Below are 23,244 nucleotides of genomic sequence, written 5' to 3'. Positions count from 1 at the left end.
TTTACTGCATCAATCTTCTTGAGTTGAAGAAAACTCGTCATTAAATTTATATTATTCTTATCTTAATTTTATAAATATTCACTCAGACTCCCTCACAACGAAACCAAACCACTAGATATATGAAAATCTACTTTATAATTTTTATATAAATTACAATGACATTAACTTTGACCTATCAATTTTAAATTTCTTCTCAAGTACATGTAAAATCATCCTTCACAATATGTTTTTATCAAAAATCACATTGGAGCCCATCCTTTATAAATAAATTAAAAAACTAACCTAACAAACTAAAAAACATGAAAATAAACTAAGAAAAGAGCACTATAAAAATTATTTTCTTAAATTAAATAAAAAATAATTATAACTAAGAAATATTTTTTCTCTAAAAAATACTTCAGCATTACTCCCCCAAAACTTACCTCATAACATTATACACACATTTATAACGCATCATACAATAAAAAATTTCATTCAATCTCTTTTACTTTTCAGCATAAATAATTTTAAAATGTTATTAATTACTAATTTATTTTGTGATTGCTTGTGTTTCATCAGGTATCATATATAGAAATTGCGATTAAAAATCAATATTTGTTTATTTTACATTTATATTTTATAAAAGAAGGATATGTGTGTATTAATGGGAATCGTCAAACTCGCCCCGAGCCTTACAGAGAAGATAAAAATTGAGTTTTTCTTCCATCGTATGCTTAAATGGATGAATATGAGATGGGGATAGAGGTTATATATATACTGTGCCTAAAACCCCCGTATCTCCATTCCTATCTAGTAAATTAAGTTTCTTTTCTAAAAATCCAGGAGGAAATTCCAGAAAAAAAAGAAAAAAAAATCAGTGACGGAGTTTAAGATTTCGATAGTAGCATATTAATCATGACTTATTTCGTTACCATGCACCTTTTCTCTTCTATCTTTCTTCTATTCTTTGTGTTTTTTTTTAATTTAATTTCCCCTGAAATCTATGGTGGAGCAAACTGTTGAGAAGATAGAACAGACAACAGATCACAATAATACGTTAAGAACATAGTAAGAAGAACTAATTAAGATAACGTATAAGAACAAAACGCATGCCGTCAAAGACAGCTCTTTTGCCTCTTTCCCAAATCCATAATTTGTCCATGCCATGTTTCTTGTCCCAAAATGTTTTCATTTACGTATACATGTTTGTCGAGGCAATAAGCATTTCTTCATTAGACTTACAATCTCCTGATGGATGAAGAAGTCGATCCTTGTGCAAGCAAATTAATCTTTTCTTTTGAGGAATATGCATGCAGACGTTTGGACGTTGAGGTTACTCTTTTCCGAGTAAACTGGAGTAGCGTGTTTTAAAGAGAGGGCAAGTGTCCACTAGGAATTGTTGAGTCGGCGGCGGCCATGAGAGTTTCAAATATAAAGCAGGCCGTCTGATTTTATGTTATGGACAGGATTTGACTTCTTCTAGATACCCTTTTTTTACTGTTTTCCCCGGCGGATCATTATCTTGTTGTTTCGGAACAAGGAACACGATGGGGTTGGCTGTGATTGTTTACAGGGTTGGAAAATGAGCTCAAATGCCCTGTGATGCATGGTTTGATAGCAGTGTTTAATTCTCCCTCTATAAATACTCTACAGCTCCTAAAACTCACCTGGTTTCTTGCCACTTAACTTCCATCTAGCTAGCATTGCTTGCTCTCTCTCCCAAACCCTTTCCCTACTTGCACTCACGTTTTTTTTATTAGTAGGATTATTGTTTATTCAAGCCAAAACACTGGATCTGCCTGACTAGTCGTTTTAACTTTTCCCACCTTACAATCCAAGAATTCCTCTTTTGGAAGTTTAAAAAAGAGCAATTAAATTTAAATCATTGCTGGCTGTTTTTGAACCACATAACCTGCGCTGGGATGGTGCTAGCTGGTGACTTGAATTTCTTACTTGATTATAGGACGTTCTTGTGTGTGTGTGTGTGTGTGTAAAAGAAATCTATGAATGATGGAATCAGACAGCCGACAGAATCGTAGAACAGTAGATAAACAAGACAACGAATAAAAACAATCTCTGTCAATGCCTGATTCCCCAAATTTGTAATGGACAAGTGTATGCCGTCGTTGTTATTGCCATGTTTCTTTTCCCAAAACGACAAATACATTTACATATTTGTTAAAGCAAGAAACAATTCTTCACCAAATTAACGGTCGCCCAGTGCATGAGAAGACTTCTAATTAGCAGACAAATGGTTCCCGAGTCTACCGATTTTGAGTAGAGTACTATAGGTATACTCCAAGGTGAACTATAAAAGAATGTTAGTCAGGAATCCTTAGAGTCCGCCGCCATGTGAGTTTCAGTTCTCAAGCATACCTCCTAACTGTATATTATGGATAGATTTTGACTGCGCGTGCCCCTTGGCTTGGACGTTGTATTAAGCTGCTGGTTGAAGAAGCTGACCAGAAAAACGAGGGATATTGTGGACCAGTGTGCAGTGTTGACCAGATAGGGTTTGAGAAGCCGTAGGTTCTAATCCTATCTCGACTCAATTGCAGCCAATTGGGGGTGAGAAGAGGAAGGATCCAAATCCAGGAATCATCTGTGGATCATCACAAACAATCTTGAATATCTTATCTTGACGAGGGAAATACAAAGAACTTTATGAAGCTTTACATTCGAATATTGAGTTGTAGTTTGTCCTACTCTTATATTGTCCTTTTACGACCATTGCTGCCATGTCTCCATATTCTATGGAGATTTATCAATCAGTTGGAACTTTGAAGTGCTGGCGGGCGACTTTCATTTTATCCTTTAGCACAAGCCTCAACGTCCTTATCTTCACTTGCATCATTTTCCACAATCATTCATCTTCGAATCCATATCTTAGCGTACGGTATTTGAAACTGTAGGTGATGTCAGATAATGCGTGCACACGAGACGCTTCCTGGTGATTTTGTACTAGTCCCGATTCATTTCTGCGATGACCATGTCTGTGAGTCTATCTGATTATATATTTTGTGAACCTAACTGTTGCCAGTGTATTTGATAGTGTGGTATCTTTTGTGGTTATGATTTCAAAACAATTATTTTATAAAAAGCATATATCTATGCCAGACAATCAACCTCACTAGCAGCTGCAGTGCCAAACGGGAACGAAATCATTTGCCTCTTATTGGGTTTCATTGCTAAGCAAACCCATAGAGCCTCCTTCCGTATCTGCAGCACACCAAGAACTTAAATTACTATGCATTAGGGAATCATTTGATGAAATAAATGATTTCAAAACAAAATATTTTTTTCTTGCTAGCACGAGGAATCAAGGGGATAGCAGCCCTTTTAAAGGCAAAACCTGCAAAACAAAATGAATCCAAGAACTACCCACAAATAGTATGGGAAACAACAGGAACACAACAAGTCCAAGTGACTCTACCCTCCAACTTTCTTTTTTAGCTTTAGGGTGTTCTGCAAAAACAAAATATGAACCCATGTGCTCAGAAACGATCTTCTGAACAATTAATGTTTGTTCACTTGCATATGCCTCAACAATAAGCAGGAGATGAGTGGAGTGGCGATGAGTGAAGTAAGAAGATAAGGCTTAAGGAATCTTTTTGACTGAAAAAAGTGACGCAATCATTTAGATAAATATTCAAACAACTATCTAACCTTGTTGATTTTGAAGTCCCCAGAAAAATGAATTGCATTTGCTGACGAGAATTGTGGAAATACACATTAAACAATCAATATTGCTTTTTAGTGATTACGATCAACAATTAACTGTGCTGCAGAGTAATGAAAGCAACTCAGAAGATACAAAATCATAGTTCTTAAAAGATCAGGAGTAAAACGTACTGCCAAATATTTGAAGCTCAAACACCAAACGTAGCCAGATGTTTAAATTCACCAGACAGCAACAGATAGATGAACCATGTTGGAATCGATATTTTCTGCCTGTCCCTTTTTTTTTTCCACCTTCAGTTTTAGCTTTGTAAATCATGACCTCATGATATCATGATGCTGCCTATGCCAGTCATTAGTTAGACAATGGTTGAAATATAAGCCGTAATCCATTAGATAAAAAGAGGGAGAGAGAGAGAACTGCACAAACAATTGATTGTAATAGATAATCCTTTGCTAACTGTGTTTTATCCAGTCAAAACTCAATATATCAGCAGCTGTCTGTTGTGTGTTTGTAGTTTTCTTGAGGAACACCATTGATCCATTGAAATTGAAAGAGTCAGTAGTATTAAACTCAAAAAGGATAAAGTAACATAGAGTTCATTTTTGCATTCCTAGCAGAACTGAATCATTCACATATTGGATATCCATAATTCGTAAGGATACCAAGGAAATTTCAAATAACTATTAGCAATTACCATATTCCAGAGAATGGGTTCAATGATTAAATCCCTTCCATTAAAATACTGGATTTTATCCAAGAATAAACATAAACAAGAAGCAAGTCACATGAAAAGACATACTTGCCAGTGCATATGAATTCAAAAATCAAAGTTGGGAGTTCAGTTAAATTATTCTCATTAGCAATATTGACAGCCCTCACTTGGACCTCATCCAATAGCTCCACACTTGACACCTGATGATAAAAAATGGATAATCCATAAAGCATTGAATGCATGGACATAAGTTGCATTAAGTTCTACCTGTATACCAGACAGCATAATGTCAATAGAAACATCAGCTGCATCCTTAATTGTAAGGAAATTGTACATTGTAACCTGAAACGTTATGAAATAAATTAACAAATGCATCTACATCTGTAATAAGCATATGTAGTGGAGAATTAATACAGAGAACAAGAATTTATCAATTTCCAAGAAGAAAATAACTGCAGCTTTAAAAGGTGGTTTAAAGTAAGATTATGATGCTCAATGAACAAAACTTCTCATATATTTCTGATTACTGTTTTTTCATAAGAGTGTGATAATTACTTCAGCATGACAAACTTCAAGCAAACAAAAATAACAAGAACTACCAGAACTTTCACCCTCGCTTGTCTGTTGCCATCATAATTCTATGTTTGTGTTCTTGATACAATTGTCCATCTCTAAAAAACAAACAAACGAACTAAAAAAAGGAAAGGAAAGTGAAAAAAAAATTAAAAAAGAGGGGGGGTTCTTCCAAACAAAGAAAGGATGAAGATACCACTGAATGCAGTGGAATTTTCTGAGGCCATAGAGTGACCTCTGTTGTTACACCAAGGATGCCTTCACTTCCAGTCACCAGTCAAGTCAAGTCATATGTAAAGTAATAAATCCAATAAGGTTAAGAGTTGACTTCTCTGAATATGCAATAAAATAAGAAACCCTCTAAAGCAATTGAAATAAGGATAGTGGAGGACACCCTCCACGCATGCATGATGGCCAACCATCTTGAAAGCTGGAGAAACATGAGTCCGGAATAGCAAAGCATGATTTAACAAACAAAATTTGTAGGCTGGCTCCATCAAATATTATCTGGCCTGTGATTTGCCACAGCACTCTCCTTAATTTGATTAGGATCATAATCTCAAAGGTTTACCTTTTCAGGTGATGGCCATATTGCAATTAATTATATATCCCCTCCCCTCTCCCCCGTCCAAGGAAAAAGAAAAGGAAAAATACAGAGCAACAGAGAAATAAGAACCCACGACTAAATATAGAAAAGGACAAGATAACACACCCTGCGGCACTCTTTCGAGCACGAGAAGCTGTCTTGACCACATCTCCACTGGGAAGAACCACCTGGAGCATAAATAGTATAAGAACTAGATTGTCACAAAAATGAACTTGGTAGATCAGGAGGTCAGGGAGCAAACCTAGAGACTAATGACATTATCTCGCATGTTTCCATACCTGCATGCTAAAAATCAAATCATTAAATCATGTAAGAAATAAGACCATTGATTCTTGAACAGGTTTCTAATTTTTTGAGGATAAAAAAATTTAGGAAAATAAGTACGAAAGACAAATGCTTCAAAATTCAAAGCAAACAATATAGATTCAATTTAATATAGGTAAACTTTTGCGAATTCTAGTCTAATCAATTGGGAGTGAAGTAAAATTGTCTATTGCAATACTATATGGATTCCCCACTGTAGCAAATGAGTTCAGGTGGTGCCACTTTCATGTGTCAGGCATCAAGGAATGGTGGTGCAAGTCATTCTAACTTCTAAGCATTAAGAATGTCTTGTTGCCAAAGCTTACACTTTTAGAATTCAAACATGAGAATTAACATAGAGAAAAGCACAACAACTCAAGTTATAAATCATGGTGGTATGAGAAATAATTGGAACATTTTGTTGACAGGTTAGCATGATTGATATTAAATAAGGCAAATCGAAAAGGTACATTCTCTCAATAGTCAACCCGAAATGGAGTAATACATATCATGGATAAACAGAAAAACTAGACTATTCTAACCCAATGCAAAGTAATGTTAAAGCTTTTGATGGCTCCAAGTGGCTACAGATGTTTTAATACTTCCACTGAAAGTAGTGCAAGGTTAAACCTTATCATTATACTGCAGAAGATCACTTGTCAAAAAAGCTGGATCTGTAGACGTTTGTATTGGGGTGTTTGTGGTGGTTATGAGCAATCCCAGTGACAAGTGCAACTGGGTGCCTACATCACTCTATAATCATGTATGCAATAGAATTGCTGAGAAAAAAAAAAAAAACTATAATCATCTGGTCACATTCAAAAGAAAATGGGTTAATAAAACTGATGAAATATAGAGGGAGAAAAGGGTATAGAAGAATGGGAGAAAATCAACCTTTATCTTGATAGTAGCCAACATAGTTCAATCAAAACTTGAGTCTAACTACTCGTTTTGACTTCTGAGCAGCTAATTTCATGAGTACTATAACCATCAAAATGAAATAAAAACAGCTGATAAGCAGTGCAAATTCCAAGTGTTGATAACTAGCAATTGGCCTCAAAACATGGGTTATCTAGGAAAATTGCTCAAAGACTTGTAGCTAAAATAAGGTGCAAAAATCACTTTGAATAAGATTTTCAGTAAGAGAAACAAAATTAGTTTACCCTTTAGATATGTTATCCTACAAAACATCATGAACAGGCTATTAATTAAACAACTCCAAAAAAGAATAAAGAATGAAACTACAACTCCTACATTGCATTTCTAAAACAAACGCAGTGCTTCCTTTTCCGCCCATTCCACTACTCCTCCAGAATAACACAATTACTCTTAATATCTAAAAAGGAAAAACTGACGGAGGAAAATGGAGAGAAGGAGGGGATTGAAGGAGAGAGATCGGAAGTGGAGAGTTGGAGCAGGAAAAACGGAACGGTTTTTTTTTTAAAATAGAGAGTTGATTGATTGAGTTGGGAGATGGTGGAAGATTGCGATGTGGAGATGGGTTATGGTATTTGAACAGGAGGAGGAGGAGGAGCGTAGGCTACAAAGCCAGTACAGTGAAGGCCTGCCATTTGGTTCCAGTGAGAAGAAAGAGAGCACACCGGAAACAGAGGAGTTGAATCATGTAAGACAGAACCAGATAGGAGGAGTGCTGTAGCCTGATAAAAGCAAACGAAAACCAGCAAATGAACTGCTGTCGGAAAACAAAATGAAAATGAGATTGTTTATATCATTTCAGGTGTAACAAGATAGCTAAATAGATTGTCTGTAACATTTTTTTTCCCTAATGAAAAAGATTTTTTTTTTTCTGTAACCCAAAAAAATAATATTAAAACGTTGACAATGTATTTTAAAATAAATAAAAATTATATTACCCAAGTTATAAAATTTACTATCAAAAAATAACAATTAAAAAAATATATTAATTCATTTCAAGTTAGCATATCAAATTTGTGATCCAGATTGTGAAGCCAAATTATTATTATAAAAAACATATAAAAAAATTTAAAACCCAAAATTTAATAAACTCAAAAAAAAAAAATTCAAAAAAATTAAAATATATTAATTCATTTCAAGTTAGCATGTCAAATTTGTGATCCAAATTGTGAAACCAAATTATTATTATAGAAAACATATAAAAAAATTTAAAACCTAAAATTTAATAAACTCAAAATCAAAAGTTAAAATCAAAAAAGAAAATAAATTTCAAAAAAATAAAATAAAAATTGATGTCAACTCGAGTTAACATATGTATCTATGATCCGAATCATGAAACAAAAATAGTTATATAAAAAAATAAAAAAAAATAAAAAAATTAATATTAAAAAATTATGCAAAAACTGTATGTCATTCCAAATTATCTTTGACAAATGTTTAGTCAGAATTGTGAAGTCGGGTTGTTGTCATAAAAATAATAATAAAAAAATATTTAATCTTCAATAAATTTATTGTTAAATTATAAAATTAATAAATAAAATTGATAAAAAAATAAACATAAAAAATATTGATATTAACTAAGGTTAAAATTTTATATACTTGAACTGGATTATAAAACTAGAAACATTTCATCTAAAAAATTAATAAAATTCAATTCTAAATAAATTAAATATTAAATAATAATTTTTATTTTTTGTGATGACTAAGAGGCACATATGGGCTTTAACATGTGTAATAGCTTTTTTATTATTATTTAATTTATTAAAAATCTAAATATCCCTAACCCATATAATATTAATGGAAAAATCATACCAAAAAGCTTATTCATCTAAATTATAAATTTTTGACTTTTAAAATATCTTAATAATTATATTAAAATAAAAAACTGAAAATCATCATGTCTAAATAATTAAACAAGTTTATTTTTAAAGGTATTTTAAATATTACACTGGATAAATATTTTTGCTTCTGAAAGCAAGTTATATGTTTTCAGTTATGAAGGCTAAAATAATAATTTTACAAGTAAAAACCATAGTAAGTGGTGGTGTGTGCATAGCAAATTGCCGAACTCTTTTAACTTTTCTGTTTATTTGTTTTCAAGTAATACCATCAAAATGTTAAATACCTTTTTATAATTATAATTATGAAGCTAGAAAACTTATTAAAGCAAAATAACAGTCATTTGTAATTTTTATAATCTTAAGAGATTGATTTGGTGATTAATAAAAATGTTTTTTCTTTTTAGTTTTCTGAATTCAAATGTTAAGGCCATAATTTTATTTTTTTTAATGTATAAGGTTGAAGTGACTTATCTAATAAAAAAAGAATATTATCACTTGTAATATGATTTAAATAATATCAAAATCCAATAAATTTTAAATTATTATTTTTGCTTAAAATCATTCTTTTTATGTTTTTCAATTGTTTTGATGTTCTAATGTTAAAAATAAAAATATTATTTTAATATATTTTTAAATAAAAAATATTTTATAAAGTAATAGCTATTTCACCCTCAAACAACCATAAGTCTTCTCTAAATCTATAGTCTTGTTTATTTTTGTGTTTTAAAATTATTTTAAAAAAATAAATTTTTATTTAAAAAATAATATTTTTTGATATTTTTATATTATTTAAATATGTTAATATCAAAAATAATTTTTTTAAAAATAAATATATTATTTTAATATATTTCTAAATAAAAACTTTAAAAATTAACTACTGCCGCAAATACTTTCATTCAGTAACTACTAACCCACTTTCAAACAAGTAATTTCATTCAGAAACCAAGTATAGAAAGATGGACACTTTGTGCAACGGTGCCCGTCAGACTCCATCGTCTAAGCTTATAGTTGTAGACACAGCAGTCAAATGGAAGGAGAGACGTTTTCATTTAAAACACAGTAATCACATTGAAGGAGGCGGCATTTTTTTTGTCTATGCTACGAAACTTCGGGCTCTTTATCTTCATGCAATCATGTATCTGCCACGAGCAGATTTCTTTCACATCACCTGTCTAAACTCCAAAGGTGAACGGCTTGAATCTGAGCTAGGCTTCGCTCACGTATGACAAGTACTGCAAGATGCTGCAGAACCAGGTTGTTTTGAAGCATGCGAATAGAAGAATGCACAGATAGAAGGTCTCTTATCAGGGGAAAAAGAGAGTGATTTTAGCCCAGTTTTGCCTGATGCGTTGAGCGGTGGCATGGCTTCCGTGTTGTGCTAGGCTGTGAATTTGCAATCTATTCAACTCAGAATAGAAGTGTAATCAAGAAAAGGAATGCAAAAACATTTAAACGATTGAACGAAAAGTTGTTCGAACTGAAACGTGGAAGGAGTTGAGGAGTGGTACATCAAGATTCACAGAATAAATCAAAGTACTACATAGATATTACTTGGTGCTGACCAAAACCCTCTTCTACCAAAACCACTGGATTCGTTTGCCGATTTTCCTTCGTTTCTTCAAGAACAACCAAACAGGGAAGAAAATGGCTTTGTAATTTGGAACAACACAGGTAATAATGATCTTGAATTGATCGAACTCAAAACCACCAAGAAATCCACAGCTTGCACTTGGTAATGCTTGAATTATGATTTTCATCTCAAGCAACTCTGGGACCAACAATGCGAGCTATAATTTGAAACCACTTGAAGTCTGCTTCAAAATTCTCCCTCCATTCAAGCATTGGCTTTAAAAAATTAAGATCCAATCAGTACCCAATGGCATATTTGGTCCGTGAATCCCAATACTCCCTGGTTTGCTTTATGTCCTCGGCATGTTCAGCAGCCATCCTCTCCTTCCAGTACTCATTGCACCTGAAAGATTTCAATAATCAGAAATTGTCAATTTTACACAAGAGAACGGAATTTTAATTTCTTCACCTTCTTTTCAGTAGCAGATCAAGTTCCAACATGTGCACTGCATTAGTGTACACTCCCGCCTGCACATGATGGTGAACAAACTTGAGATCAATTAAATGCCAGAATATCCATTTCTTTAGAAATATATCCTTCAAACAACGTAGGCAGCAAACAGGCATGCTACCCTTGTTAAGCAGTGTTCACTTCAATAAATTAAAATACCAGATCTCTTCAAGTTGATTAGTTAAATCTCATGAAACAGAAACATAAATGTTAGCAAAGAAAGATATTTTGTCCGACTCAAACAGCTCCCTGAAAAGTATGGCCTTCCGTTATTGCACTAGCTAGAATAATCCACTTTACCATTGAAAGCTAAATTATCAAAATACCATCATTTTTTCTCACCAAGATAAAAAAAAAGGTATTCATGTATTCTGAATTGCTCACATTGCTGAAGTAGTGGATAAGGTCGTGTCTTTCAAAACCGGAATTAATTCAGCTATTTATGTTTTGGGAATAAATGAGTCAGAGCTTTGAAACTAGGATCTTAAGAAAGGTAAAAGTAAATGAAATTATTGGTTTCAAGAGGTCCAGGAAATAGAAGTCTTTGATTACCAGAAATCTATACAAGGCTATGTTAGGAGTCTTGTGGTGTGGATGTCATATCATGTCATGTTATATTTTGAATGAATTCTCTTTAATGGTTGAGATTGGCTCCCTAGTGTCCATTTGTAGTCTCCTTTCCTTTGTAGCAGATTTAAACATTTATATTTTTTTTCGTCCTCCCTTCCTCTCCTAAACTCATCAATTGTTTACCACCAGTTAAACTTTTGGAATTCATGTGGATAAATAATTGATCCAGAACAGGTTGAATGCCATATTAACAATCGAGACAACTAGTTGACATAAATCCTGTGCAAGTCAGGCAGAGTATTGGATGGTATTTCCTTTCCGGAGTAAATGAAATTCATTTCTCTAGGAGCACATATATACTCATGCAAATCACTTTCTAATTCAAACATATAATATGCATTGAAACGTGCAAGCACGCACACAAGCAATTATAAAACAGATACAGAGAAGGTGGTCTAGTGCAGAAAATTATAAACCTTAAATTGCTTTAAAGACATACAAACCTCTCTACAGATTGGGCACTTTGCATTTGAACTTGCAGTTTTAAGGCCTTCAAACATCAGCACAAAAGCAGCTGAGCAAGCACACAACTTGCAGAAAAGATGACCACAACTCAAAGCATATGGATTAAAAACTGTCTCCTGAGAAATGATGATGATGAGCAACAAAAAAAAAAAAATGTTAATCTTCTTTTTTTTGTTCCTTTGGAATGTACCAGAAATGATGTCTTACCAAGCAAATGGCACATGTCAGACTGTATTTTAATTTCGTAGAGTTTGGAAGTGTCAGTGTCATAACAGGTTCTGTACCATTGAGATCACAGGAAAACTGACTGCAAAACTCACTAAACTCTCCTCCATCTATTCCATCGAAATTCAAATAAAAGGCTCCCAACTCTATTAGCCAAGGCGATTGCAAAAGCTCTATATGTTCAGCCTGCATCTTGGATTTGAAATTGTTCCCATTAACAGAGCAATGTACCTAAAATTGAAGTTCAGAAAATCTATATAAGTTTTGTCTTTGATGTAAGATAACATAAACCTAATAAAAAGATCAAAAGATAAAAATGGACTGAATTGGTGCAGACTTTATCGTATTTCTTTAGAATTTTACGAATAGCAATTGCATTCATGGTAACGTATTCAATCAGCATACGCCCTTCTTCAGCCATGGTCTGCTTATCATTTTTGAAACATTGACGTAGACACAGTTTGTATCTTTGTATTCCCCTGGCAACATGAAGATGGAGGAGATGTCTAACTCTAGAACTAAAGCATCCAGCTATATGTGAAGCTTCCCTCATCAATTCTGAAAAGAAAATTTGATCGCACACTACAAAATTAAAAAAGATAATTAATTTTAACAAAGATATAAACCCCATTACAAACATTCAGCCCTCAAATAAGTCTGTTCTAAATTGAGGCTGTAAAAGTAATTTGATTTAATAACCTATATTGTGAACTGTCACAAATATTCAAACTAGAATATTTTATATAGAAAAACTTGCTAGAAGCCAATATGGATCATTACATTTATCATAAATCATAAGACATGAATCGCTAACCAAAAGCACGTCAAATCAAACTACATTTTCCAGAGAAGGCAATCAAACTACATTTTTATCCTCCTTTGCATGTTAGATACATTCAGGTTCTTGAATCAGTAATGGTGACCAAATCAAGGAAAAAAAATCAGTAAACTTTTTAGAGTTTAGCAAATAGGAAGTGTCTGTCATAAGTTGTCATAGCAATTCATAAGTTGTTATAGCAATTTTGAAAATACAAGAACAGTTCAAAACAGGACATAAACGCATATGAAATCTCTTGAAAATACTCCAACTACTTTCAGTCAACTACCGCAGCTGACATTTTTAACTCCCACAAAACCAATTCAAAACATTATTACATCCATCTTACAAACGCAAAATCAATTTATAAACAATTAATTACTTCCCGACCATTGTCACAGTTCATTTCATTGCCATAATTTCTTTTTCACCTACCCTTCTCATAACTCCTGCCCTCAAGATGAGCAAGAATGTTTCAGTCCAACTCTACACTTCTGGGACAAAATCAAATAACTTTACAAACAAAACTAGGCAACTAACAATCACCCACCACCTCGGCTAATCTAATATTTACGAGAACCATAATCAGCCTTAATCTCGGTGCACCAAAGCTGAGCGGGAAAAAAATAATCAGCCGACAACTGCCATCCAAAAGTTTTCAAATTGGACAGAAATCCCGTATCAATTTTACAGCTTTCTAACAAAAACATGAGAGGAAAAAAGAAAACTTACAAGGGCAAGATTCACAATGGCAGAATTGAGACAACCCGGAACTCAATTCATTATTTCCTTCGTCCTTTTGCTGCTCGTTTTTGCAAGAAGCGGATGCGGAACCTTGGTTTCTGCAATTTTTTAAGACTTTTTTGAGTCTTTTGTACTCAACATGAACACATTTAACCGAATTCCCTGTTTGATCTCCTTGCAAATACTCCATGAACGTGTCTCCGAACTTCATTTCTAAATAGTTTTTTGGAATTTGGGAAGGGATTCCTTTTCTCTCTGTGGTGCTTTGACCTTATTGAAAGGTAGAAAGAAATCCCTTCCTACATTCCATCCTTGTACAAAAAGAAAGACCCCTGAGGCGTGGCGTGTAATCCGATGGTTTTGAAGAGTTTGCCGGCTAGATCGATGACACGTCGCACAGTTTTTCAGGAGTTACGGTTTGACCAAAACTAGCAAAGTCAAACACCAAGTGCATTTATTTATGAAATGCTGTGATCCATCCCACACCCCATCTCACCCTACTGCTGAAACTGGGTCTTCTTCTCCACCGTAGTAGTGATGATCCCTTTTTAGAGAAAGGCTTTTTGCACAAAATATATGGAGATAGAGGGTCACCTTGTCTAATGCCCCTCGAAGGTCTAAACTTTTCTGTGCTATTGCAATTCCACAACACACTATGTGAAGCTATCTCAATACACCTCATTATAACCTCAACCATAGATTGTGGGAAACCTACTAGCAATAGAGTTTCCTGAATGAAGTCACATCGCAACATGTCATAAGCTTTCTCCAAGTCCACCTTAATAGCCATCACACCTCTTTTTCCTTTCATGTTATGCATGAAATGAATAATTTTTTGCGCACGGTAATATTATCCACAATTTGTCTGCCCGAGACAAAACTATTCTGGTTTCCAGACACTAAAGTTGGCACCACCCTCTTTAATCTATTCACCACTACTTTAGTGACAATTTTGAAGTTAACATTACACAAGCCAATTGGATAAAACTGACTCAAAACTTCAGGTCTCGAAACCTTCGAAATTAAAATTAGAAAGGAGTGATTTACCTCCGCAGTATCCCTTCCGTTATCGAACACTTCTCGAACAAAACTGTACACCTTGTAACCCACTACATCTGGTAAAAGAATGATTGGTACTAATCTGGACCTGGTGCTTTCAGAGACTTTATATCAAACACAGCCCTCTCGACTTCCTCATCTGTAACATTAGACAATATTAATTCCCTATCGACCATATCCGTACATGGGAAAGCCGAGTAGAAACTAGTCTGTCTCATCCTTCTCCTTCCTGGTAAATAAATTACGATAAAAATCCACCGCCATCTTTTACAGTTTATTCTCATCCCAAACCCACTGGTTATTTGAGTCCTTCAGGCATTTAATTTTATTCTTTTATCTTCTAATAACTATTTTATCAATAAAAATATATTGTGTTTCTATCCCTAGATTTCACCCAATGACACCTAAACTTCTGAACCCACAACACCTCCTCCTGCTCCAAGATTAAATTATATTCATTGGTTAACTCTGCCTCCAATCTCTTAAGAAAACCATTGCCTCCTCCATTCAGCCTTCTTTGAACCCCTACAAACCTACCTAAAACTCTCCCTTTACGCTGGGAAATATTTTCAAAGATAGACATGTTACAATCTTTTAAGTTCACTGTCATACCATGTAGTCTATCAATTAAATCTCCCTCTTCCCTCATGTGTTCAGCAAACCCCTCATGTTGCATCCAAGCTATCACAAATCTGAATGGTCAAACTGCTACTAGATCATGCTGATTGCTGCCGTTGAAGTCCACCAATATAGGATGGTGGTCTGATTGTATCCCGGGTAGAGTAGAACTCGAATAAAAAAATCTGGAAACGTGACTCTGAATAACTGGTTGTCGAAACCCCTATCCAACCGTTCATATATTATGTTATAAACCTGATTTTCTCGTCCTCTCCAAATGAATTTCCTTAAAACACGCTAGCTTTAAAGATTCATTGGGATTGGCAAACATAAAGTTGTATAGCCACTGTGAAGAATTTCCCTCATCAAATATTGCATGAATGAAGTATTGGGAAGACCTCAAGACTTTCACATTTATTTTAGAGTCATTCATCATAACCAGATTCCCCCCGATCTCTCTTGAGCCTCTGCACGGAAGCTAGAGCCAAACTTCAATTTGCCTGCTATAGTGTCTACAGCCTTACCACTTAAACATGTTTCAGCTAGAGCTAAAACATCAAAGGAATATGTCCTCTTAAAATTATGAGTTAAGGTTAGGAGCGAAACCCATTATTGTTCGCCCACCTACAATCCCCAAAACACAATTTAATCACGGTAAAAGTCATAAAGATTGCACAAGACAATTCCAGCTTCATGGATACGCAATAGGGTCCATCTCTGCATCCTCCTCATCTGACATTATAATGTCTTCTCCAGCTTGGGAGTTCCCATTATGCTCTTTTGACATGAAACCCATTCCATTATCCACCGTCTTTACAACTTCTATATCAGGTGGACATGTTGGATGCATACGGCTTCCTCCCTGCTTTAACATGGAATAACACTACATTACACTGCCTGGACTAGCTCTCTTTCAGATTGCGTATATTAGTATCATTATTGGGCTGTGGACTCTCTCTAATCCAACCCTCTCTAATCTAATAACACTGCATTACACCACAGGCTGTTGAGATTCCTCCGATCGCAAAAACAAATCCTAAGCGAAGTAATTATTTTTAAAAAAGTCTTAAAATTTTAAGACTCGGGAGTTAATTGGATAAAAAAATTCAGTTGATTTATAAAAGTGAGATTTTTTTTTTGAGATTTGGGTCATTTAATCGATTGAATGTGATAAAACAAATAAATAAAAAGATAATGATTATAAACAAATTAAAAAAATAGACAATTGTCCAAATTATAGGAAACTATTAAAAAAAAAGAGTATATGCTCATGTAAAACTAAGTTAATTCGTTAAATTTAGAATCAGGATATGAGATTGGAACAATCAAAATAGACAATTGTCCAAATTATAGGAAATTATTAAAAAAAAAAAGGAGTATATGCTCGTGTAAAACTAAGTTAACTCGTTAAATTTACGATCAGGATATGAGATTGTAACAATTTTATAAAAAAAAATTATTAAAGAATAATTCAGAATTAGTAAAATGTTGATAAATCAAACTAAAATAAAATAATTAAAAAAGGTGTAATAAAATGATGATGATGACTCAAAATAATTCTCCAAACTCGTGACTTTGGTAATTAAAACAAGATTATCTCATAAAAAAAATTCAAAATAATGATGGCACGAAAATCTCGATGAATTAAATATTAAGCGATAAAATTAAAAAAATAATTAATCTAAAAAAATATAAAAAATTTATTGCAAAACCTGACTTAACCAAGCAGGTTAACTCGTAAATCTAAGTTAAGTTGAGTCCTAAACAATAGGGGGAGAAATGACTTGGCTTGACGGGATCATGATCTTGAGTTGATTAATAACATGATTAGCTAGGAGAATATTAAGTCAAAGCTCATTTAGTTTTTTCTTCATTATTATTTTTTATCAAAATATTATTTTTTTTATTTTTTAGCTTAATAAAAAAATCAAGCGATTAGATAAGGGAAAATCACGTCAAAACCCATTGATTTTATTTTATTTTTATCAAAATAATATTATTTTTATTTCCTGCATGATAAAAAATCTAATTAACCTCGATAACATTAATCATTCAACCCAACTTGTGGCTTAAGATATGACGAAAGTCGACTCCCTTGATAGGTTTTAAAAGTATGATAAAAAAATAAGCATCATATATGATATAAAAATTTAATGAAATTAAATAACGAGGGATAAAATTGTTAAAAAAAATTAATCACTAAGAGAACTAAAAAATAAAAGAAATTGTAATTATAAAAACGAGAATCAATTTTTTTAAAAAAAATACTAAAGTCAAATGATTAAGGATGAAATTGAAAAATAAAATCTAATTAGAAAAAAGATTAAAGGTAAAATAAATAGGAATAAAAAAAACAATGATCAGATTTGATAGAAAAAAATAAAATATCAAATATCAATGGATAAAATTAAAAAAAATTGATACAATTAAAAGATTGATAATTATTTTACAATTTTACAATGAAAAAGATAAGAAAAGATAAAAATTATTGCAAGAGTTTTATCGTGTCTTGACTGCTGACACGTGCTAACCCACCATATAAAGAGTGGTGCAATGCTTTGAACATCACCACACAAGAGGACCAATAACAATAAGAAAGCATCACACATATGGTCTAAAAGGTGTTGGCACCTCTCATTTCTTGATATATGTTTTGTACGTGTTAGTTATTTTTATATTTTTAAAAGATTATAACAACCTTGATTCCAAATAACAATGGTAAAAAAACAATGTCAAAAAACCAAAAATTCACCTTTATGGCAAAAACAAAAAAGAGAGTTAACCACAAGGTCTATTAGATAATTAAATTATTTTTTTTATAAAAATTCAAAAACATCTTTAAACGCTAGTTGTCTTGTTTTTTCCAAGGATGTGAGCATAATTATACTGTGCAATAAAATATAAAAGTACCCCAAACATGTAATCGGTTTTTAAAAGATAAAATTATCACTATAGATTACAATATTTACATGGACAAGAAAACATTGATGAGAATTAATTCTATGTGCACTGATATATACTAGTTACATGACCCGCACGATACCACAGGTTAATTTTTTTGTATAAAAATATCAAAAAAAGTTAAGATTTAAAAGTGTTAAGTTTTTCTGTAAAGTTATATCTAAGAGTTTTGAATTCAACTGTAACGCTTGACTTAAGAGTAATATTTATAATAATATTCAACTTACATGATCCAAGTTTAAATGGGTCTAGCTTCAATATTAGATCCAATAGCCTTGGATATGGGTCTGTCTGTTACATGATCCAAGTTTAAATGGGTCTAGCTTCAATATTAGATCCAATAGCCTTAGATATGGGTATGTCTGCAAGATCATGTTATAAAAGTGTGATGATTAAATAGATTGCTTAAAAAAAACCAATAAAAAAAACTAATGAAGAAAAAAAATCTAAATTAACTGGGTTAACCTTTTAAATCAGGTTAGTCTTTTAAACATTGGATTCATATCATGAAAGTTTGATAACTAAATAGAAAAAAATAGGTTACCCAAAATTAACTGGGCTAACCTATCAAATTAGGTTAACTCGTCAAACCTGGAATCCGTGTCATGAAAGTTTGATAACTAAATAGAAAAAAAAAATAGGTTACCCAAAATTAACTAGGCTAACCTATCAAATCAGGTTAACTCGTCAAACCTGGAATTTATGTCATGAAAGTTTGATAACTAAATAGAAAAAAAATTAAACATTAACAAATTTTAAAAGAAAAAAATAATTAAAAATTTAAAGAAACAAAAACAAACAAAGGGCATCAACCTTTTACTAACAAGGAAAAAAAAATCTAAATTATTTAAGTTAACTCGTCAAACCTGAGATTTGTATCATAAAAGTGTAATAATTAAATAGAAAAAAGATTTAATATTAATGAAATAAATTAAAAATAAATATTAATTAAAAAGGAAAAAGTAAAGAGAAAAAAAACCTACAGAAAGAAAAAGTAAAAAGGAAAAAGTAAAGAGAAAAAAAAACCTACAAAAAGAAAAAATCTATTGAAGAAAAAGAAAAAAAATATGAATGAACTAGGTTAAACCATCAAACCTGAGATCCATATCATAAAAACCTAATAATTAAACAAAAAAAATTTAATATTAAAAAATTATATAAAAAAATAAAGTAAAGGCATAAGCTTTTTCACTGCTTACAAAGAAACTATAGACTTAACTGGGTTAACCCTTCAAATCAGATTAATCCGTTAAATCTGAGATACGTGTTGCATAAGTTTTTAAAAAGCTTACAAAGAAAATATAGACTTAACGGCTAACCCTTCAAACCAGATTAATCTGTTAAATCTGAGATACGTGTTATGAAATTTTGATAACGAAATAGAAAAAAAAAATTGACGAGTTAACCGGTTAAACCAGATTAACCTATCATGCCTAAATATTTGTCATGAAAGTCTGATAATTAAATAAAAAAAAATAATTAAAAAGAAAAAAATTTGGACTAACTCATTAAATAAGGTTAACCTAGGATCTATATCATAAAAGTATAATAATTAAATAAAAAATTTAACATTAATAAACTAAATTAAATAAAAAAATTTATTAGAAAAAAAAAACACAAAGAAAAGAAAACCCATAACAGAGAGGAAAAAAAAAGACCTCTCCAATTTTAACCGTGCACTGCACAGTGAAATATTGATATCTATTATAATAATATAATATATAAGTAAAAATAAAATACATGAAAAAAAAGTACAGTAATTTTTCCATACCTTTTAAAGGTAATAGTTAAGTGTTAGAAAATTAAGATTTATGAGGAGCGAGGGCCCGGACAAACACGCTAGTGGTTTTTTAAAATGAAGAACGAAAGAAAGTTGGTGGCCTCATATAAGCTAAAATGGGCCAATGGGCCAAGACCCAGTGCCAACAAACATTACGAATGACAATCCAAAAATATATAAATGCTCTTAGAAAAAGAAAAAAAATTATTAAAATGAATTATTTCCAATGCCACAGGAAACTAATCAATTGGTCACAGAGACTGATAAGACTTTTCGAAAGTAAAAATGGGCCTAGCCTTGTTAACATCATACTCTAGGCCCGAGAGAGTAGCACAATTTGGATTGGATCTTTTGCATTTTGTTTTACAACTTCCATTATGATATATATATGATGAAAATCAATCGAAGCTCAAGCTCCTCCCAGATCAGGGCATTTCTTGCTTGGTTCTTCGCGGATACGAATTAATCGATCGATTAATCAGATTGCAGTAGCCCTTCTATTTCCTAGGGTAACTTCATCTGTCTTTCTGTCTTTCAATTTGATTTTTGTTGCTAGTTTATTTTAGATATTCCGTGTGAATAATCAAGGAACTTATTTTAGGTTTCTTGGCTCTTCCAGATAGATAATTAAAACCGGAACATTGCATTCTTTTTTATAAGGAGTTTAATGTGATTTTGTTTAGGAAAGAATAATTCTTGTTTGTAGTTTCTATCTTTTCTAATAGGGTTCCACTTCCAGGCGGAATTCATGGGAAAATCAAAGCATAGACATGTAGCAGCGAAGCCTGCAAGCAAAAAGAATGATTCTGATGGAGAAGATGGTTGGGTTATAGTCAAAAAGCAGAGAGTCACCATTCTGGTGCCTCCCCATCCTGTTGGGAGGATGCTAGACCCAGGACCAAGTAAGCCAGAAGCAGCTGTGCCGGTGAAAGCAGTCAGTCATAAATCGACTGTTCTGATTGAGGCTACTACTAATACCAGGAGGATGCCTTTAGTTGACGAACTGGATAAACTCGCACCATTGGCTGCTAATAGAGGTGGTGATCCTATTATTGCTACAGCAACTCCGCCTGCACACCATTTTTCAGCTTTACACAGTCTACGTAGACTGAATGTAACCATGGAATCGAGAAAGCCAAACCTAGCTGATACTTTTAGGTCTATTGATGCGCTTGGAGTGTCAAACATATCCAGAACAATCAAGCGGCCAAGACTTTTGCTTGGGCCGGGTAGTTTCCTTGATGGTGAGATGTTGCTAAATCAGAGGCTAAGGGCATCAATTCTTGAGAAGAAGCTTCAAAAGGCTGGTGGATTGAGCAGGTGGTTAGCATCAATTGGGTTGCGGCAGTTTGTGAGGATTTTTCAAGAGAAGAGTTTCAGTAAGTTTCAGTTGGTGAATCTAAGCATGAAGAAGCTGAAGGATATGGGTGCGGATGCGGTGGGCCCTCGGAGAAAGCTGATCCATGCTATCGACTGTATTTGCCAGCCACACTGTTTCGGAGCTCACTAAAATGTTAATAAGTCAGCCATAGAGGAGGGGTGCTTTGAGCCATCCAGGTACATATGCCATCTTTTTGTGAGTGATTGAAGTTGTAAGTTGGGGTAGGTCTTGTTTCATGACAATTAGATATAACCGTGCTAGATAATTTACAGTGCTGTCTACTCGTTATGGATTTGCATGTTGTGTAGAATTAGTGTGGGGATTTTGTAATATAGATTGATTCAAATCAAGAACACATCCAGTTTTCTACCGAAAAAAACATGGTCGATTTGTTCAGGGTGAAATAGGGTGTGCATTTCCCAAAGATTCGGAGCTCCTGATAGTTGCTCTTCTGTATGCTTGATGATGAATTCCCTTTTCTTTTAAACTACTTCTAAAATGTTTTGGGCAGACTAAACAACTCACAAGCAGAATCTTTTTTATTGGCTGAGCTGCTAACTAATTCATTTGCTCTGCATGTCCCAAGTATTATCCACTAGTGTTAGAGTGTAGACTAAACTCAGTAGGGTTCATGTCATGCCCTCCCCAGTGGACTGAACACGGTATGATGTATGTCTGTGATGCATCTCCAGTATAGTTATCCTCTCGTTATCTTATTGTAGGCGTAAGCAATAGTCGGCAAAGTCACTTTGCAAGGTTCCATTGATTTTATCTAGGAGATGGTAGCGATGTCAACTTAAATCAGAAGGGCAGAGCTCTAGATGGAGTTTGCTAAATCCAATTTTGTTTTTGTGTATATTTTTAGATAACAAGTATACTTATCGTTTGATGTGATAAAATGCATGTAAGATTGTTATTCTCAAATGAACTTTCCTTCTATTAGCTATTAAAATTATTTTAATCCTAAATCATTTGAAAGATGAATATGTGTAAGAAATTAACAAATTACCAGATAGAAATCAAGCAAAAGCACAATAATAAAATAAATTTACTGAAGCTATTTACATAACCAAGCTAAATTGATTCCTAAAATATATTATTGGGTATTTATCATCTAAATTGACAATGAAATATTTTACCTCCGCATGAATTTCTATGCAAGTTTAAAAGCATATAAGCACATTAATTTCTATTATATTTCAAAAGACAATAACCACACAAATCATGTTGGAACATCTTTATTTTTTATTCAATTTATACAATTATGCATAATCAACAAGGATTAATAAATATTTTGATAACATAAATAAAAAAATTCGAGAATGTCAACGAGAGGCTGCATTAGAGCCTTAACAATGATATTTATCTTATAATCATATAATTAAAAACCAAAATCTATAGAATAAGAAAGAAAAGTAAAGGGAAGAAACTTTGCTTGTGTTGAAATTTTCAATCATCAACAAAGTTCGATTCAATCTCGTTTTTGGTTCTCTTACACCCAACATTGTCAATGGAGAAAACCCCTTTGCCATCAAATCTAGTCATGTTCTCTTCTTCGGTCTCTTTGCTTGCGACGACGGGAAAATTCAAGCATTGGGACACATGTTGTCATTTTTATTATTTAGGATCTTTTATAAAATACAAGTACATGTAGGAAAAATTAAAAATACTCCTAGTAGTCCTGAATTTACCTGAATACTGCTGGCCAGTAAAAACACTGAAATACCCTTAAATTTCACTAGAAATTTCGAAAATACCCCTGGTTGCGGGTGTAGCCCACGCCCAGCCACTGTTGGGGGGCTGGAATTTTCCTGCGAAAATTCGGGGAAAAAGGGAAGGATGTGGTAGCTC

At 33.0% G+C, this 23,244-nt stretch overlaps 3 protein-coding genes across 7 annotated transcripts; 1 reads left to right on the top strand and 2 right to left on the bottom strand.

The window, feature by feature from the left end:
• Positions 1–2,027: 2,027 nt before the first annotated feature.
• LOC105141570 (uncharacterized) lies at positions 2,028–7,575 on the bottom strand. Its single transcript, XM_011048820.1, has 8 exons — positions 6,487–7,575; positions 5,795–5,838; positions 5,659–5,706; positions 4,641–4,715; positions 3,646–3,686; positions 3,365–3,444; positions 3,106–3,198; positions 2,028–2,957 (listed from the first exon to the last, which is right to left on the bottom strand). The coding sequence occupies exons 2-8, from the start codon at positions 5,827–5,829 to the stop codon at positions 2,952–2,954; spliced, it is 378 nt and encodes a 125-aa protein (XP_011047122.1). The 5' UTR covers positions 5,830–5,838; positions 6,487–7,575; the 3' UTR covers positions 2,028–2,951.
• Positions 7,576–10,054: 2,479 nt separating this feature from the next.
• LOC105141568 (probable E3 ubiquitin-protein ligase BAH1-like) lies at positions 10,055–14,175 on the bottom strand. Its single transcript, XM_011048818.1, has 6 exons — positions 13,583–14,175; positions 12,371–12,615; positions 12,016–12,264; positions 11,787–11,924; positions 10,672–10,730; positions 10,055–10,605 (listed from the first exon to the last, which is right to left on the bottom strand). Exons 1-6 carry the CDS (start codon positions 13,803–13,805, stop codon positions 10,500–10,502), a joined length of 1,020 nt encoding a protein of 339 aa, XP_011047120.1. The 5' UTR covers positions 13,806–14,175; the 3' UTR covers positions 10,055–10,499.
• A 6,208-nt stretch (positions 14,176–20,383) lies between these two features.
• On the top strand, positions 20,384–21,881 carry LOC105141566 (Sterile alpha motif (SAM) domain-containing protein). 5 transcript variants are annotated; one of them, XM_011048815.1, is made up of 2 exons: positions 20,384–20,521; positions 20,738–21,881. In XM_011048815.1, the coding sequence occupies exon 2, from the start codon at positions 20,761–20,763 to the stop codon at positions 21,520–21,522; it is 762 nt and encodes a 253-aa protein (XP_011047117.1). In that variant the 5' UTR covers positions 20,384–20,521; positions 20,738–20,760; the 3' UTR covers positions 21,523–21,881. The 5 variants fall into 5 exon arrangements, with proteins under 5 accessions (XP_011047117.1, XP_011047116.1, XP_011047115.1 ...); XM_011048814.1 differs by having other exon boundaries at positions 20,719–21,881; XM_011048813.1 differs by having other exon boundaries at positions 20,385–20,521; positions 20,752–21,881.
• The last annotated feature ends 1,363 nt before the right edge of the window (positions 21,882–23,244 follow it).

Source organism: Populus euphratica, unplaced genomic scaffold (assembly GCF_000495115.2).
Source record: "Populus euphratica unplaced genomic scaffold, PopEup_1.0 scaffold124.1, whole genome shotgun sequence".
In the NCBI taxonomy this organism is placed as follows: Eukaryota; Viridiplantae; Streptophyta; class Magnoliopsida; order Malpighiales; family Salicaceae; genus Populus; species Populus euphratica.
The sequence above is the reverse complement of the archived record's forward strand: the minus strand, read 5'-3'. Positions and strand labels throughout refer to the sequence as shown.